Source organism: Pyxicephalus adspersus, chromosome 6 (genome assembly GCF_032062135.1).
Source record: "Pyxicephalus adspersus chromosome 6, UCB_Pads_2.0, whole genome shotgun sequence".
Lineage (NCBI taxonomy): Eukaryota > Metazoa > Chordata > Amphibia > Anura > Pyxicephalidae > Pyxicephalus > Pyxicephalus adspersus.
Genome location: NC_092863.1, coordinates 51499487 through 51518898, shown reverse-complemented (window position 1 = coordinate 51518898; position 19412 = coordinate 51499487). Strand labels below are relative to the sequence as shown.

The 19412-nt window shown below is 37.6% G+C and overlaps 1 protein-coding gene across 1 annotated transcript in view; it reads right to left on the bottom strand.

The window, feature by feature from the left end:
• Positions 1-19412, bottom strand: part of LOC140333817 (transmembrane protein 132D-like) — a 441891-nt gene that overhangs the window by 290039 nt on the left and 132440 nt on the right. Inside the window, exon 2 of the mRNA XM_072415753.1 lies at positions 6345-7230. Coding sequence (XP_072271854.1) covers positions 6345-7230 — 886 coding nt within the window. The remainder of the gene's footprint in view (positions 1-6344; positions 7231-19412) is intronic.

The window sequence follows — 19412 nt, the reverse complement described above, 5'->3', positions numbered from 1 at the left end:
TTTTCTAAACGGACATTCAGGCAGAAGCTGTTCTCACTTGGACTGTCTCTCTCTCAGACCTCACACAGCGTCCTATGGCCTTCATCAGTGGAGAGAGTCCCTGCTCTGACTCAATAAACTGTGTGCGTTATCAATAGAACTAAGCAGCAGAGACTACTAAAGAACTGCAGAAAAAGTGCAGTCAGCATAATATGGAGCCCTGGACATGGGATGCACATCATATATATTTTTAAAAATTTAGCAGATTAAATTTTATAAACTATTTCCTTTGATTTTTTAATCTTGAGTTTGAACATTATAAATATTCAAGGAAAATATGCACCAAGACACTATACACTACCTTTAAGGCACCTATACACATCAAACATTTGCTTTAGCTGTGCATTTGTATAGCATAAAGATTTTAGCAGGAAGGTTAGAAAATGTATACTGTTATCTGTTATTCTCTGTACAGTGCCCATCAGGGGTGTAGTCAAAGAAAAAGAGGGATACATTGAAGGCTATCACCGGTGAGCGCGCAGGGAGAGCTTTTACAGGGGCTTTTACAGGAGCTTTTATGGCAAGCCCACTCCACTACACCCGTGGTGCCCATTCATTCTTCTACAAATGTTTAGATTTTTTTGATAGAGCTGGCGTTTATGAACCTTAACTTTAGGAAACTGATAAAATGAATAAGGTAAAAAACCTATTTTGGTCTACTTCTCAACTATTCCCTTCCCATTGACTAAAACCAATATACAACTGCATGTTGGCAATGTACACAGACTTCTGTAGTACTCTTCAGACACCTTCAACTTAGGGCGCTGGATAATGCATTATGTAATAAAAATACATCTTGTATACGATCACTTACCAGGTTTATTTGATTGCAGAAGCCAGCTAGGTCATTTGAGGTCTACATCCAGGTATTAGATTGCACACAGAAATATTTACTCTTATAAATTAGGTTTAAACTTTCAATCAAAACACAATGATTTAGGCAGATAAGTTCAGGCAGACAGCTGACAGGCACATAGCCCCATGACTCAACAGCAGTTCATAGGCAGTTACACTTGAGCTTCTAGAATGTACCAACACTGACTGCTAACCCCTGCCAAAAACATTTAACTGTTCTTTTTCTTTTTATATTATATACATTAATATTAATAATATTAGGGATTTAAGCAGTTCAGTACATCACATGTATACCAGTTGGAATAACCACCTGTCTGAACATAAAAGTACTTGATAAAGTACTGAGCTCAAAACACTTTGCTAATGTAAGCTGTGGAACAATACACAGCAAGTTTATCCTTGATAACATTTGCACAAGGGGGGTTTACTACACATATACCTGCATATAAAGAAAGAGATTGTTCAGTTTCTGGATCATATACAGCCACTTGGCTTCTAATATCCATGACTCTCAATAATTTGATCATATATGATATTATCTGATTCTTCTATGAGGAGCCATAGGAATGGGAACAATATCCCAAAATACCTATCTGCTGGACAGCGCACCAATGAGGATTCCTACTGTCAGAGTTGGGTGCAGGGATGCTTAGTTTCTCAGTATCTGCACAAAGCTTGTAACTGAAAAAAACAGGTCTTTTTCTCTCCAAATGGATAGACTGTCATATGAAGCCAACACTGTTATCCTTGATATCTTTATCGGATTTCATTACACACAAAAGAGTAAGCTTTTTTACATACTTGCATTAAAAAAAGTAGCTAAGCTAATATAGTGTCACTGGAAACTCTAGCACACAGACATGAATATTTATTTCACTGTGTATTTAGACTGAAATAACATTGTTTTGCTCTGGATTTTTTGAATTTTAAAACATTTGGAGATTTCATTCTTGACCTTTGCCTCTAAAGGTCATATCTTTTAACAGACTCGTCACTTCTCATTCAACTGGAAGTACACTTTTAACCTTGCTTAAAGCTTGTAATATAAAAGACAAAAAAAAGACATGCTATTAGGCTCTAAAATGTGAATTATGACTAAGCTAGCCAGTTTTGCCAAGATTTCACAACATACTGAAATAAAATGAAAGTTCTGGGTTACAGATATCCACACATCAAGAAATAAAAACTTGTCTAGAGGCCAGTTTGACACAGAGAAACGTCATTAGGAAATTGAGCAAAATGAAAAGAATCTGTGAAAAAATATACCAAAAATTACTATTTCTATTTCGGAAATGTGGTATGTTTCAAAAATGTATAAACATAACATATAAAATATAAAGCTTGTCCCTTCTCGAGTAACTATTAATGCCTTCATATTTCACAGCAGGGAGCTCATTATCTCCTATAACATAGCAGCCCAAGCAAGAGTTGATCTGGTAGTATTAAAAGGAGGGGTTCGAACCTGCAAGAAGCATTACTGTGATTTTAGTGGGTATATTCAATTAGGACAGAAATTGTAAGAGGAAAAGAAAGTAACCAAACAGGCCATGTGTTTCCCCATAGTAGGGTAAATCCGGAGGAGGTATGGTTCCATCAGCTATGGTTCAAATATCCCTAATCTGTCTTGAATCACTGCATAATGTGCAGAAACAAGAAGAGTAGCCAGTAAGGATGAGACAGTTTGGCAATTTGTTTTGCTAATAAGCAATTAAGCAAGCAAAGCAAAGCAAGCTATTGTCAAACAAATGACGTCGAAAGCCAGACATTGGGCCTGATTTACTAATGTTGCCCAAGGCTGGAGAGGATACATCAGTGAACCTGGGTGATCCAAAAAATCTGGAATAGATCTGATCCAGGATTGAAAACATTTTCTAACAACTAGCAAATGACTAGGAAATCCATTCCAGGTTTGCTGTATTACCCAAGTTCACTGACAAAAGTGTATCCTCTCCAGTCTTGGAGAGCTTTAATAAATCAGGCCCAGTGGCTTTATTTACACATAACAGTGCAACTTACAACTGTGTAATTTAAAAACATTCTGACTACATGGCTGCTGATCCTTTTAAGCCTTCAAAATATTTACCTGATTGCTGCTGATTTCTGCCATACCTGTGCCAAAAGTTAGCATAAACTTTGCAAATCCTGGGAATGCTCCATAAACCCTTAGTAGCAGCAACCCTGAACCAAATCCCTAGTAGACAGTGGAAAGGAAGCAGTGCTATCAGTATTATATTAGGTTTTCATGTTTCCAAGATGCTGATATAGCATAGAATTTATAAGACACTAAAGGCATCGCCCTTATTATCACTAGTCATTTTTGGTACCAGCATGACTTTATAAGATGTAATTTTCTTGGTTTTACTTTTATATAAGATAGCCAGAAACCAAGTACTTGGATAAAAAAAATGTTAGGATTTTATCCTATGTATAAAAATTACAAATATACAATACAAGTTAGCAATAGCTACTTACTATTACACAACTGATTTTTGTGATATCAAAATATGTAATTGACAGCACACACATTTCTCAAGTTTGACAATACAGGGAATCATGTTTTATTTATTTTTAATTATTCAGAGATCTGTTCACATACCCCCATTATCTTGTATCCTTGCCCCAAGGTATATGTATATTCTTTATTATGAGCCCCTTGCACTAAGCTTTAATGTATTTGTAATTTGCCATGTCAATCAATATTTTAAACCACGTAATTGGTATTGGCTAAAAATGACAGCTGATGACTCTACTAAAATTAATAAATAAGTATAACCAAAATGTACTGTCTCAATCATTGTTAGTACTAGCTTCCTAGGGGCAGCAGAACAAGCCGATACTTCCTTAGGCATTGCATAGTGCTGTGAATCTAACAAATCAAGTTACTTTATTAAGCAGAAAGAACAAAAGTGACTTTTTCAATAAGCTGTGTTTCAGTGTGGTAAGTGGTAAAACTTCACTTCAAAGATTACCTAATCATGTGCAAGGAAATTTAAAAAAATTTTTTTTTAGTACATTAATAAATAGTTGAAGCCCACAGAAATTGATTCATATAACTAAACTAAGTAAAATATACTTCAAGCAAGGGGATAGTTTACTTTGCATGTGCACAGTCTATATATATTCACTTAGTACATCAGCCCCATTGATTTCAACTATACACTTACCTGTTTACTATAATTACACTTTAAATGCTGTTTCTTTTTTTCATTTGTATGTGAGCTTACCTAGACTAATATCTATCTTTTATCACTGTCTAATTAAACAAGAAAAGGGTTGAATTATTAAATGCACTCAGTAGCCTTCTTTTGGTGGAGAAGAAAAACTGTTTGAATGTTTTGGCTTTGGATAATTAGGCTTTAACAAGCTTAAGGATAGCATTTCTTTGAAGTGATTTGTTTATTAAGATGTTTGTTGCAGATAATTATAATCAACTTTGCAGTTTCAAGATATTGTCCACTATTGCCTAAAGGACATAAAAAAGTTTTTAATGTAATAGATACAATTAGCTCTTAATAATATGCAATTCACAGGTATGCAAAGTCACTTTGGTATAACGTGTTTTGTCCATTACTCATTTTATGTAAATTTATAGCCTCACCTCCAAGTCAATGTCTATCTTTGCAGCTCTTTAGGAAAGCTACACTTTGTGACTATGCATGGTATCCAGCTAATCTACTAATAGAGATGATTTACCAATTTACCAAAAAGTTTTGGTTGAATCAGTGCAAGGGCCAACCTAATTATTTTTAGATTTCCTTGCATGTGATTGGGTGTTTTTTGCAAAGGGTATTTTCATCACATACACAAATCTAAGTAAATATTTCCTTGCATAATAATAATAATAATAATAAGATAATTTGCTGTGTGAAGTCAACAACCTGTATGTTTTTTGGGTTGTCAAAGAAAAGATGAAAAACCCCAGCCTGGCCAGTCAAGATGGACAAAGATCAGACAGTGCTAGCGATGTAAAGAGGACAGGTAAGTGTATTTACAAAAATTGCGACCAGCAGTAAAGGACCTCTTTTATTACATTTTTATTTTTTACATTTAGTTATTATTATTATTATTATTATTAAACAGGATTTTTATAGCGCCAACATATTAAGCAGCGCTGTAAATAAATTTAGTTCCACTTTAATGCTCCTGTCCCATGTGTTAAAGGTAGTTTTGGTCCTACCTTTAATACTTTTAAACAAGCCCTCAAAATCCACAACTACAAACTAGCATACCCAGCTTCTACTATCTCCTAACTATCATTAATAAGCTGCAGTTTAATTCCCCTATTGTATACAATGATCCTCCCCTTGTTTTTATTTTAAGCTGTAATGGGCAGGGTCCTAACTGGCCGGAGTCCTCCTGTGTCATAGCCTGTACTTGCTGCACATATAGGTTGATCATCTGCAGCTCCTGTTTATTTTTTATCATTATCATTATTATTATTATTATTATTATTAATAATAATATTGATAATAAAAATATAATAAATGGCTGAGAATTCATTAGACGAATAACCAGCATGTATTTATGGAAGTTAGATACTAGGACATACGTATAAGCTTTAACAAAAAGGATAGCTGTCACTGAGGTCAAGTATATCTGCCTCACAATACCTAATGTGTTAAGGTTTATTGGTTTGAAACCTACAATAAACATACATCAAAAATGGCTAAAAGAAGATCACTTCCAGGGAGTTGTCATTTATGATTTATGATTATTTTATCTAAGGTTTTAACAGGTATGTGTCAAAATTCAGTTTTAGGACCATTGCCTTTTATCTTGTTTAAAAATGTATATAGCATTTGGGGTTTAAACCAATGTTTTGTTTGCAGACAATTAAAATCTATGTAATGTAAAATTATCTATATGAGTATCATAGTGCTTTTCATTTTATATATAGGATATAAAGGTATATTTTTAGTAAATACCATAGAATAAAAGGTAGGAAAAGTAATGTGTTCAGAAAAATTATTACTTTGAAAGTAGATTTGATGCCTTATCTAATAGACAGTTACTACACATCATTAAAATAGTAAATATTCATTCTCACACATTTGACATTTGAGCTACTTACCATAACAGATGTATGTTATTAGTGACCTGTATAGGTTTAAATAAACATTTTATACAAATATGCTATTATTCTAAAGCCAACAATTAAGCTAAAAACAAAATGTACACAGGTTTATAAGTAATTATACCTAGTATTCCATCAAGCAAGCAAGCAAAAAATATTTAGCTGACTTGAATATTCTAAAAACTATTATACATATTAGTAATATCATTTTTGGATGCAAAACTTATTCATGACTGGTTACAAATTCTAAATATTTCTAAATGTTTAATTGAAAAGCTATTATCTTCTGCCTAAGTTAGTATTTTAAGCTTCAGAATTTTTTTTTAACCCCCTCAATGTTTTTGTTTAGAAAATAAGGTATATTGTGATATCTTACCTTAATTTGAATTTGGCCTGTGTAAAATTTTTTGAGGCAAACACAAAATATGTTAAAATATCCCCTATTTTCATATTCTGGGATAAAGATCGGATAGCCAAAGTGCCATCAAGCTGAACTTCAATGGCAGAATTGCTACTGAGGGCTTGGTAAAGAAAAACACTTCCAATTCTCTGTAACGGTGGACCAGTATCATCTAAATAACTGTGTGATGTCCAACTGGTACTTTTCTTGGTGTCTTCCAGGACACACTCCCCCTTCTCATCACTTGGTTGAATGGCATAGTACACTTCCACCGGGCTACCATCAGGTTGCTCCATCATCCTTTTATGACCAGCAACAACGGTTGGTGGATCAAACCAGCTTTCAAGCAGCTCCAGTTCAACAACACACAATCCTAGGTCACCTGTCAACTTGCAAGTGCCCTTTACTTCTCTAGTTTCCCGAAAAGCAAACACCTTTACACATGGAAGTTTCTCTGTAGTGCTGTAATCATCCCAGTCTCTCCCCACAATATAAAACAAAATCTGAACTTTAGGTTTAGTCTGAAAAATTTTATCCTTCAGTATATACGTTTTGATTTTCCAATTAAATGTAAATTTATCTGTAAATCCAAAATGGTTGGGATAATAAAGTAAATCTTGTGGCACTTCTTGTTCAACAAAAAATGGTCCATAGGTGGCATTCATAACAGGTTGTTTTTTGGCTTTATAAATAAGAAAAGATTCAACTCGTGACTGCAGGCTGGAATTTCTCATAATATCCTGGTTGGCTTCCTTCAGGAAGAAGAAAACATCACTCTGATGAATAGTGTAAGTCACTGGTAGATAGGTTGGGAGCAAGGAAAACCTCTGTACGCTGTCTAATATCCCACGACTCTCCGTCACTGTTGGGAAATATAAATAATTAGTGATAAAATACATATAAAGAATACATGTAAAACTAGAATATTGAATTTAAAATGTTTTAAAATCAGAAGGCAAAACAAGATATGACCAGGAGTTGTCTAAAGAGAGATCTGATATAGTAAGACTGTAAGTATATAGTAACACTAATGACACACTAAACATATGGCCATTAAAACTGTGTAACAGGAACTGTACACAGACTAATATATGTCTCTTATTTCACAACAATGACAAAATATGGCTGTGAAGGAATTACTTTCACAGTTTAGAACTGCACATACTGTGTAATTTGAATTGTCTACACAGTTGTAAAGTTGTGTCCTTTTAGAGACCATGACCTTAATAGAATATACCTACTCAGCTCCAGGATTTTATTCATAAACCAAAATTATTGGTTCTTGTAGAGCTAAACTGAATTACCCATCTTTTGGTCAAGCGTGACTTTACCCAGGATCACTACACCAATGGCCACCTTCCCACAAAGACACAATGTGAAATAAAGCTTGGTAGGATAGAAATTGAAATTGCAAAAAAGGTCAACTCCAAGAAGACCATAGACAATACTAATGTAAGTGTCCTTTTGACTTCCAGAGTTTATTCTGACAGCCTGACTGAAAATGGGTCATAAGGAATATAACTATTACTAATCACCTTCATTTTGCCTTCATTCTAATACCAAAGTTTGGAGTTTCTGTGCACACATAATTTATACATCTAAATAATCTTTCTTATTCAAAGGCAAATCCCTATTTTGGATATTTCGCAATTTGGCAGACATAGTCTGTCTTGGACAAAATCTGAGCCTTGGCTTTAAACATTGTGCAGTTATCCTAAGGCACATGGGGTCACCAAACTAGAACTCAGTGACTCTGAGCATATGAAACAGCCCTTCATGAGCAAAAGCTGGACTAGTCATATTCTGTAATTAAGACTATTATCATTCTATTTTGAATGTGCCAGACATACTCCATACTTACTTGGACAAACTATGTTTTGTTTATCCTGAACATCTACTAAACATATCTCTTTATAACACAACATTTAACTTCTAATGATCATGTTGCTTATAAATGACATAAATGAAATAGGAATAGAACCAATTCACTCACAAGGTCTGGAAACTTGAGGTTTACCGGACAAAAACAGTGGCAATCATGATGCTTACAGGGTAATTCATCCTCAGATTTACATCAATTGTACGCTCCTTCCCTAGCTGTGACCTTTTAAGCTTTATGTAAATATGAAGCATGTGCACGATTCATGAGGATTTGCGGAGAGTGTTGAGACCAAACTTAGACAAATTAATGGAAGAGGCAGAAGAGATAGATACAATGTCCCACAAATGCCATAGTTGACTAACTGCTGGTCACACCTGGATAAATATATACCTTTACAAACAACAGCTTTACTGTTTTACTGTGTTAAGGATGAATTGTTCCAAGGATGTTACGTGTTTGCTTTTATTTTTTTACACTGTGATTATAGTGTAAGACCCTTACCAGCTTGCCTGTCACCCCCAATTGGTGTAGAAGATTTCCATGCAATTTAGAAAAAATGGAAAATGGTGCTTTTATGGGGCTTGTATGTAAGGGGATAACTAAACTATCTACTGGTCACATACCAATATATAAATTTATTTGTAATCCTAAAGTATACAGCACGTATCAGAGTATTTCAGGAACAGTTTGTATGGGCAATTTAGGTTTTCCAATATCCAATATTCATACATGCTGTTATAGATATAAATGCAGGAAGGTGGTGTTCCCCAAAAAAATTTCCCAGGGCAGGGGATTGTGGGGGAAATAATGTTCAGTGTTCCCAATCATTACATTTGCAAAAGGCCAAATAAGGGACCAAAACCTTCATAAGGTAGATAAGTCATTTTTTTTTAAAAAATTCCTCTTAAAAGAAATCCTCTTAAAATCCGGTATCCTCCCACATCCAAAAGCATGCTTTGCCTCAAAACTGGCGATAATGCTAGTTAATAATAATAATATAAATAGTAATAATACAATCATCCCTATGAAATATCGCATTTTGCCACATAAAAGATGTTGGGTGTTGTGATGCTTCCTGCACACTTGATATAAATCCATGATAACATCAGTAACACCAAAGAAGGGTACATTTATAGGCCCAATTTCTATCACGCATCCCCCATAACTTTTCTCTTCCTACTACAATGTTGCTTTTCTACTCAACATCTTTTGCAAATAAAGAAACAGAGTAGCTGCTTTATGCATACTGCACTGACAGACTCACCAGAAAAGGTCAGTTTCTGGTTCTAGGTCTGTATTAAGAACCCTTGTGACAAAAACTCTTCCCCCTTGGTTAGTACCTGAACAAGCAATTGTCAGCTGACATCTTGTGTCAGACATAATATTAGAAAAATCAGCCTGGTGCTCCACATGGCTGAAATGGCCTGGAGTGAATAGGCAAAGAGTAAAGGTGCGTACACACTTCCAATTTTTATCGTTCCAATCGAACGACGAACGATCGATTGGGCAAAAAATCGTTCGTAAAAAAGTAACCAACGACGCCGACGAACGAGGAAAGTCGCTGGAAACGAACGACCGGACCGACGGATCGAATTGGACGACGATCGTTGAACATCGTTCGTGTGTACGGTCGTTCGTTGATCGTCCATGTTCAGAGCATGCGTGATGAACGAACGTCCGTTCACTTTCCTGTCGTGCACATAGTTCCTCTATCGCTCAAACGATCGTATCTATTGTGTGTACAATATCTACAAACGATCGTGTCGTTAACTCTATGTGCAGGATCGGTGCTATACGATCGTTCGTATATATCGTGCATGAACGTTCGTCGTTCGTTTTCCAACGATAATAATTGGAAGTGTGTACGTAGCTTAATGTGTTTACAAGACTTAGGATTGTTATCTGGGAACAAGGTAGTTTCTGTTTTTTGTGCACTGTATTGTTATTGAACAGGTTACAGGGGCCCCAAGTTTAGACTTCACACTAGAGACTGTGGACATTTTGCTACGTCACAGCTTACATATATTAATATGTCTTGTATTATGACAGGGTCTACAGAATCTAACCACCAGGGATGACGTGCCATGTTAATCTTTTGTATTTGGACAAGATTGTCCAAAGACTGACACAGCAAAGAAAAGAAGCTGTCATAGCTGCAGAGATGTGCGTCTTCTCAGGTCACTGTGCTTGAATTTTACAGCTATGTCACAGGGAAGCCAAGAAATTAGACTTTACGCAAAACATCAACTCAACACATAGCTGAAATGTGTGATTAGCTTTGAATATTCAGGCATAATTGTTTAACTGATAGAAGCAGAAGATGTGTTCATTCAATTGAAATACATTACTCAAAATAGCTGCAGACTTATTCTGATGGATATTAAACATTCAAAAATTTGAAACAATTTCTCCAAACTGGCTTACCACCTCTGCAAACCAATATGGGAATAACATTTGCTATATTAAATCTGTAATTTATGACTTGTAGAATTTACTTTGCAATGGCATTTATTTATGGTTTAAAAATAAAAAATGAAATGAAAAGGCACATTTAATCCATATTCAGCAATGCACTTCAGTAATGTGTTATGAGAAAATGACATGGGAGTGAATTCAGGCAATAAAGTGAAAAGAAGCTCACTGTTTCTTGATTTACAGGATCAGCATAGATAAAATCTACCCTAGTGAGGAGATGAAAACCACCCATGGATATAGATTGGCTAAATAGTAAGTTAAATATGAGCTTTTCCCAGTGATACTATTAATCAAAGATAAACTTCAGCACTTGGCAAGCTGCTGGCTACAACCAAATTAGAGACCTGAAGTCCTAAAAAACTGTGTGAGCCTTTTAATTGCTACTTACACAGTTCACAAGAATCTATACATAAATTTATGAATTCATGGGAATTCATTGGGGAATCATAAGGGGGGATCTCACTACCACTGCTATAGAGTATAAATATGAAGACAGGTGCAGATTCAGTGTACCAAGTTACTCAAAGAAAAGCATACCTTTGACCTTAAAAGTTCAGTCCATTTTATGGTTGAATACTAGAAACTATTGTATTTCAACCAGCTGCCTGCTAAGACTGTCTTTCCGTGTTTCTAGCAGCCTACACAAAACTTGAGCTCCTATTTCTGCCATTACAAGCACCGTCCTTTTTTTTTAAAGAGACAAGCAGATTTAAAAAAACCCTTTAAAAGAAATAATTGAATGAAATGTGCTTCAGGACGTAAAAGCAATGGCTGGTTTAGGCAATAGGGGAATTTTAGTATTACATAATTTGCTATAAAATATGTTAAAACATTTGCAAATTTCTTCTGCACAAAATTTTATATATTTTTGTATTCATTATTATGGTATTTATGTATATTACTCTGATTGCTATGGATATGTTTTAATGCAAACATATTATTATAAAAATGGCTGCCAGACCTCGTCAACAATGACATAACAAAGAAAAAAAATGGGACATTCAATGGTCAAACATTTGACTTATTCATTATATCTTCAAACAGTACAAAATTAATTTCATCATTGTACACTAAATCATAGAAACATATAAAATAATAAACATATAACCAAGTAATCTGTTAGCACTGCAGTCCGTGCCGGTGCCGCTGCTCCCAATCGCAGGCACGGGCGCCGGGTCCTATCTCTCAGGTAACCCACTACCTATGTTCCATGTCAGTATTTTTTTTCACGCTGGGACTGATGTGTGAGCTGGCGTGGGTGTGTCTCTGAGGTAACACACACACGCCCTCTGTTTCCTACAGCCTATGGCTCATGTCCTGCAGGTATTTAAGGGCACCTCCTATTACAGGAAGTTGCCTGAGCAATCTCTGGCTTACCTGCATTACTCTCAGTGCTAAAGTGTTTTGTCTGTTTGCCTTGCTGTGTACCGAACCTTGCCTTTGTTTTTGGACTCTGCCTGTTTGCTGCCTGACCCTGACCTTGGAATTCGTTTCTGGACTTTGCCTGTTTGCTGCCTGACCCTGACCTTGCAATTCGTTTCTGGACTTTGCCTGTTTGCTGCCTGACCCTGACCTTGGAATACATTCTTGGACTTTGCCTGTTACCGCCTGGTCCTGACTCCTGTGGTCAGCTGCCACTGGCCTGGGGATTGCTCTGGAGTGGCACCTGGCAGCTACCCCGCAGCCCAAACCTATCCTCACCCTCAGAGGCTCTAGTGAAGACCTGGTAGCTGCTTAGTCACGCCCCTCTGGAGTGTACCCGGTCAGTGGCACAGTGGGTCCACACCCGCTTGCATAACATAATCTAAGTCCAAAGCGTGTTATCAAGACATCCAAAGAAACAATACAAAATTTAGCTTTCATTGCAACCACATCTAAATGTTTAAAAAAACTTTTCCTCAGGAGGTGTGCCAACAACTTATACCCTATGACTGACCAACGATATAATAACATTAATCTACTTACATAGAATGCTCACTTGTTAGGGATGTCAAAGGAGTCACATATTATTTAAGAAAGCTTCCATGATCATGCTTGGCAAATTAGAATATATGCTCAAACACAGTATGCATGTTTCAAAAGTTCCTGCAATAATAAAAGGATTATTATTACCTTTGACTTCGATTTTTTTGTTCTTTGTTTTGTCCCTGTTTTGTCATGCTATTATTATCTTGTATTAACAAAGTGCCAGCATATTATGCACCAGCATACTTCTTTTCATTTCTGGTTTGCTGTTCACTTTTCATGTACAGACAATTCATGTCTGACCCGTGTCCAAAATTCCCTGCTAAAGGGTGGCTACACTGGCTTGTAATGTACTTATGGGGCTCCAGCATAGCCACCCTTACCAACTTGGCTGACAACTCTTAAGACATGCATTCCAAGCCACTCTCCTGTTTCACCTCTTCCATTCTTTGATATCCAAAAGTGTCTTTAGTGCAGGATGGTTGCTGGCCATTTTGTTTTAGCCTGGTAGTGCAAACTGGAGTTTATATAGGCGAGAGATGTTTCCTGTTTTATTCAGAAAGGGGGAGGTAATATTATTAAAAGAGAAGGCACGGAGGCAGGACAGGGCAAGAGCATTTCCAAGTGTACTGTTTACTGTATTTGAAATATTAGAGAGTATGAAAAACACATTAAAAAATTTGTAAGTGACAAAATTAAGTTTATCATTTAACTTCACTGGCCTCTTCCTGTTTAATAATAATTCAAATATATGCTTGAACATATATGCTCCTGTTTACACCAATATTATCCTTTGCACCATTGTGAACAACCTTTTCTTTTTTATACTGCACATGTTTTGGTGACAGTATTTTCATTAATAAATTATTTTACTCCACCTCTCGATAATGTGTGAAAAATATAAACTGACTTTTCATGACATAGATATCTATTATAAAGCATTAAATACCAGATCAAACATGTATTCAGATTACTGAGGACATATATAAAAGTTAGAATTAAATTCAACAAATGTCCTTTAAAATAATTCACAGTCATGCAATCACTCTGTGCCCTATTTTAGCACATTCTGTATATGATCCAAGCATTCTCTTTTCACTTGTCAGAATAAACATCTTTTATGCAGTATTTCTTATCAATTTGTCACTTAGTACATATGACATGGGATAGCCTACAGGCTTTTATGCTTCATTTTCAAAGTGATTGACTGGTGACTTGTGTGTGAAAGCTGTTACCTCTAAATGTTTAAACTATGTATTTTAGGCTGGTCCAAAACACAGTTATTATCCCCTTTTTAAAATACCAACAAATATTCCTGTGCTGTATCTATAAAATGATATGATATACTCCTGGCCATGTACCAAAACCCCCAAGCCAGGGTTCCCAACCCTGGCTTCCTTTTTAAGCCAATCCCAGAACCTCACTACTCTGTCAAAGGTCCAGTAGTAATGTAGGAGGCACGCCCTGTGTGTTCTACAAATGCATAAGACAGGGGTGCCCCCTAACTCTGCTGCTCTGTAATCTGTCAATAGAGCCACTGGTACGCCACATAGAATTGACTCCTCACCTGCGCGGAATCTGACTGTGGAACGTGGAGCTACATTCTGCGTTCTTTGCAGATGACTTTTTGCTGTACCACTCTAATGCCTTGACAGACCTGCCCCGTATCCAAATGATTCTAACAGAATTTGAACTATTAGCAGGACTCAAAATCAATGTCGCCAAGAAATTCTACCTATAACTCTAATAAAAAGCATATATTCTACCTAGGCATCAAAATTGGGAAAACCACCTTATCCATATATAAACTTAATTACCCGCCACTGATGTACAAACCCAACAGAAACTAATGCTCTGGGAAAATTTGCCCCTCTCACTCTTTAGGCAGGGCCATCTAATCAAAAAACACAATATTCTACTTAGGGACACAATTCTAACTTGGTAAAACATTAGGAGGAAGATGGGCCTGCCCTGTGGGTTCTCCACCTACCTACCCATCTGCGGAAGCCCACTCTTTCCCCAGGGCGATGATTATAAAGCCCACAGTGGGAGACTTTTACCAGCCCCAGACCCCTACTGTGTGAGCATGCTTATACCCAAATATAAACTGCAACTAGCGGCAAGTCTCCCGATATACCACGCTCAAATGACAACGTTTTGCACATCTAGAATCAGTGCCTGTCCCACAGCCCTTCAGGACAATGCTTTTGATAGGCTGTTGAGAACATCCCCGCTGTCTATTTCCACTCTTTATGGGAGCTTACAAAACATTTGCAATAAACCTGCCCCAATCGAAATTAACAAGTGGCAGAGGGAACTCAGAATTCTTGATCTCATTGACAAGATTGTTCATGGAGAGAATCCCAATTTAACATTGTACACAAAGCCCACAAGGACTACATACCAAAACACATTGATCCAGCAAAGGCCCAGTCTGGAGTATGAATGTGCTAAAAGTGTTGAACACAGAGGGTGTGCCTCCTACATTACTACTGGACCTGTGACAGAGTGGTCAGGTTCCAAGAACAAGTACTGAAGTTTATAAAACAGGTGGTCAGATTCATCCTCCCCCTTAATCCAGTCCTGTGCCTTTTTGGCGACTACACCGAACTTACTTGCTAAGCTCCTGGAAGGAGGAAGAGGGAATCGGCCAGTTAATGCCTCCTTGCAGCAATGAGTGCTATTAAAAAACAAGGGATTTATCCTCAGCCCCCTACGTTGGAGATATTGTATTGTATTGTATTATAGAGATATGTTAGAGGCCACACATGGGGAGGATAAATTCTGAACAGTTTCCAATACTCCTCCTGGTACATATTAAATGTACCTTTCCAGGGCACACCAGTGCCTCCCGGCCCTGCCTATAGTCAAATGGCCAAGTACAACACTAAAGGCTCCTTCTTCACCTCCTAGCACACTATGGCTAGTAGTATTAATATGAATAATATTCCTATTGTTCGTATTAGTTATAATATAACAGGATATAATGAGATGAAACCAGTTGTTTTTCTAACCTTCATGTTTGGTGCACCCCCCTTTTTTCTTTTCTTTTTATTGTATTGTGATTTTGTGATTTAATGTACCACCCTATAATGTTCCAGGCCAGCCAGACTGATCTTACCTATTGTTCTGAACTACCCGGACTATGATGGCCAATCGTCCCAAGTTTTGGTAACCAATTCATTACTACCCCTATTGTCCCTTTTTGTAATGATGATTTTTGTTTAATAATAGTTGTCTAAAACCCAACAAAAATACTTGAAAAAAATTATATCATATAGAAAAGCATAGGTATAATGTTTGCAACATAGTCCATCGCCTAAGACATAATGGCACCAACAAACAGGCAACTACCTATTTGTTTCAGGTACCCTCACTCCATTATAATATTTTTCATTCTCAGTCACATTTGCCCCCAGGTAAAACATAAATCAGTCTCTGGCTAAGATGGAAGACATTATCATAATATTAATTTTATTTATGCAACCCTTTTCAGTTCTGAAGTATATATATTTATACATATATAAATGTTTTGTTTTTTCCAAGTAAGCTACAAAAGGTTGTAGCATCCTAATGGTCCTACAAAAACAATGTTCCTGAGAAAAGGTTATGTTGCTGAGGATACTAGAGCTCATGATTTTGGCTTTTCTTAAATCCTTTCTTACTTTCTGCAATTTGGTCAGGGTACGAAGTAGATGTGGACCAGTAAAATTCTGACTGATTAGATCCATTTGGATCAGTTGAGAAACCCAGCCAGACTGGCCAAGGAACAAGCACTGTTGTCATTGACTGGTGGCCTACTACATGCATGCAATGTTCTAGCATAGTAATGTCAGATCAGAACTCAGATTGTTCATATTTTTTTTTTTTAAACATTCTTTATTTAAAATTTTATAAAACAAGATACAAAATACAGACTCATCGTGAAATAAGCGATAATATAACAACCAGTAGTAAGCGAGTGGTACAAGTATCATGAACAAAACAAAAAAAAAAAATACAGAGTCAGTCATAACAATGAGACATTGAACAAGTATACTCCACATAGCTCAAAATATCGTTTGCAGAAGGAGAGAATGGAAATCCAATGACAACATAAATTATGTATTGTAGCACAACAATATAACATAGGCTTGTGGGGGTGGTTGTGTACCTAGGAAAAAAGGCAGTGGAGTATGAAGAAAGCGCAGGATCCCACGGAGGGACTCTCCCTGTCAGTACCTTTGGAATACATAAGAGTATACCCAAATATCAGATTGAGGAAATCAGGTCCCTGTATTCAGTGGTGAGGAGAAATTGAGACCAATAGTACCAGGTAAGTGCAACTTTCCCGCCCGTGCCCCTCACCGTGGAGGTGAGATCCTCCATTCGATGAATTACGTTGATTTTGTTAAACCACAAGCCAATCGTGGGGGGGGCAGGGTTTCGCCAGCCAGCAGCGATGCAGGAAAGTGCAGCCACAATTAAGTGTCTGACCACTGAACTTCTGTAAGCCTTCCTTGAGAAGGTATTGAGTTGTAAGAGGAAAAATGTCGGGTCATCGGGGACAAGTTGGTCTGTCATCCGTTGAACTATGGACCTTACCATTGTCCAGAAGTTTTTCAGAAGAGGACAGAGCCAAAACAAGTGGAGCAGTGTACCTTTCCCCTTCTGACATCGCCAACAACGGTCTGATATTTCCGGAAAAATGCGATGTAGTTTCTCAGGGGTGCGATACCATCTCGACACCACTTTAAAACAAATTTCTTGGTAATTACTCGCAATGGAGGCCTTATGGGTCCAAAAAAGGATATTTTCTAAAAATGATCAATCCGTGAATACGAGCTGTGTGGGGCCGAAAAAAACGTATAATCTCTGTCCTTAGGATGTAGTATACGCCAAGCATCTAAGAGCCTATATTGGGACAGTACTTTTAAGGGTTTACTGTTAAGCCGGTGTAAGTTGGGGGTGGGGCCTCCACCATAGGTATCCACTGAAACATCAGGTGAGAAATTAAAGTCCCCGCCCAGGACCAGGACTCCCTCTTGGAAATATTCCAATTTCTGGAGAGTGTTACTGAGAAAGGCAGCCTGCCCAACATTAGGGAGGTAGACTGTGGCCAAAGTAACCATGGAGCCTCCCAAAGTCCCCTTGGCAAAAACATACCTGCCCTCTGAACAGCTTTGTAGTTCCTGAAGTTTCCATGTTACAGAAGATGCTATCAAGATACTCACTCCTTTAGATTTGGATATAGCAGAACAACTATGATATGCTGTCGGGTATCTCCTATCACTCAGTCTCGGGAGTCTGTCTGCTCGGAAGTGGGTTTCCTGCAGAAAGGCTACATGAGCTTTTAACCTATGTAATTCTGCCAGAATGGATGAGCTCTTTTCTGGGACGTTTAGCCCCTTAGCATTGTATGTGACAACATTAATCTCACCCATTATGGTAGAGTAAAGTTTACTTTACAAGCAAGTAAAGTATACAAACAACAAAGAAAGCAAAAACAAAAGATAAAGAACAAAAGACAAACAACAATTAACAGTAAGCGCAGATCAGCTGCGCAAAGTCCCTTGGAGGGGGAGGCTCAGGTGGTCAGGACAGAGTCCCCACCACCCGGGCCAGGCCTATCATTACATGCCAATAAATTAGATGTTGGATGAAGGCAAATGTAAGCAGTACGGGGGAGGGTACATTTAAACTTCAACATTCTCCAAAGAATAGGTCAATATCAAATTTAGTTACAACCAATACAGTAACAAAAATGGACAGTGCAGAATAGAACAAGAATCTTACAGACTGTAATTCTTCACGGGTCAACCTGCCAATCACGTCAGGGAAAGGAGCTATGAGTCTTTCCAAAGGTCACTTGATCGCGTAGCCTACAATCTCGCAAGAGCTTGTGATGTGTCAGGATTCGGGTGAGAACTGGGCTGACTCCTCACTTGGTGTCTGTCAGGATCCGCTGGGGGGGCTAAAAATGTGGGGAGCAAGGGCCAATCTGGCAGGTCCACATGAGGAAGCTCAAAAGTCGTCAAAAAGGTAACTAAGTCCCCCAGTTCCCGAAAGGTGGAAGATTTGTTTCCCTTGTGGGCAAATAGTTGAAAAGGAAAACCCCATCTATATTTGATGTTATTCTCTTTCAGCAGGCTTAAAAGTGGCTTCAGTGCCCTACGCAGCGCCAGGGTATTACGGGAGAGATCCGTTAAGAGCATGATGGGTCGATTGTTGAAGGTGAATTCTTCTTGGGACCTAGCTTCCTGCATAATACGCTCTTTAAGTTGGAAAGAGTGGATTCGGCAGATCACATCACGTGGTCTTTCTGGATCCGGATTCTTTGGGCCCAAGGTTCTGTGGATACGATCTATTTCTATGGCATCATCTCTCGGCCTCCTTAAAAGCTCATTAAACAGAGTCGTTGCCGCTGCATGTAGATCTGTTGGTTCGATTGTTTCCGGGAGACCCCTGATTCTGATGTTATTGCGACGGCTACGGTTTTCCAGATCATCCTGATGATACAAAAGTTGTTGCACTATCCGGGAGTGTTCATTAAGTATGTGAGCGTGGGATTGAACATGACTGCGTAAGTCAGCCGTTGTGCGTTCAACCTCTTCTATTTTCGAGCCAATGTCTGATCTGAGAGAGGATATTTCCGAACGTAGAGATGACTGAATGCGCTCAAGGTAAGTTTCAAAGTCCGCTTTTGTTGGCAGAGACTTCAGATAAGCATCTCTATCCCAGCT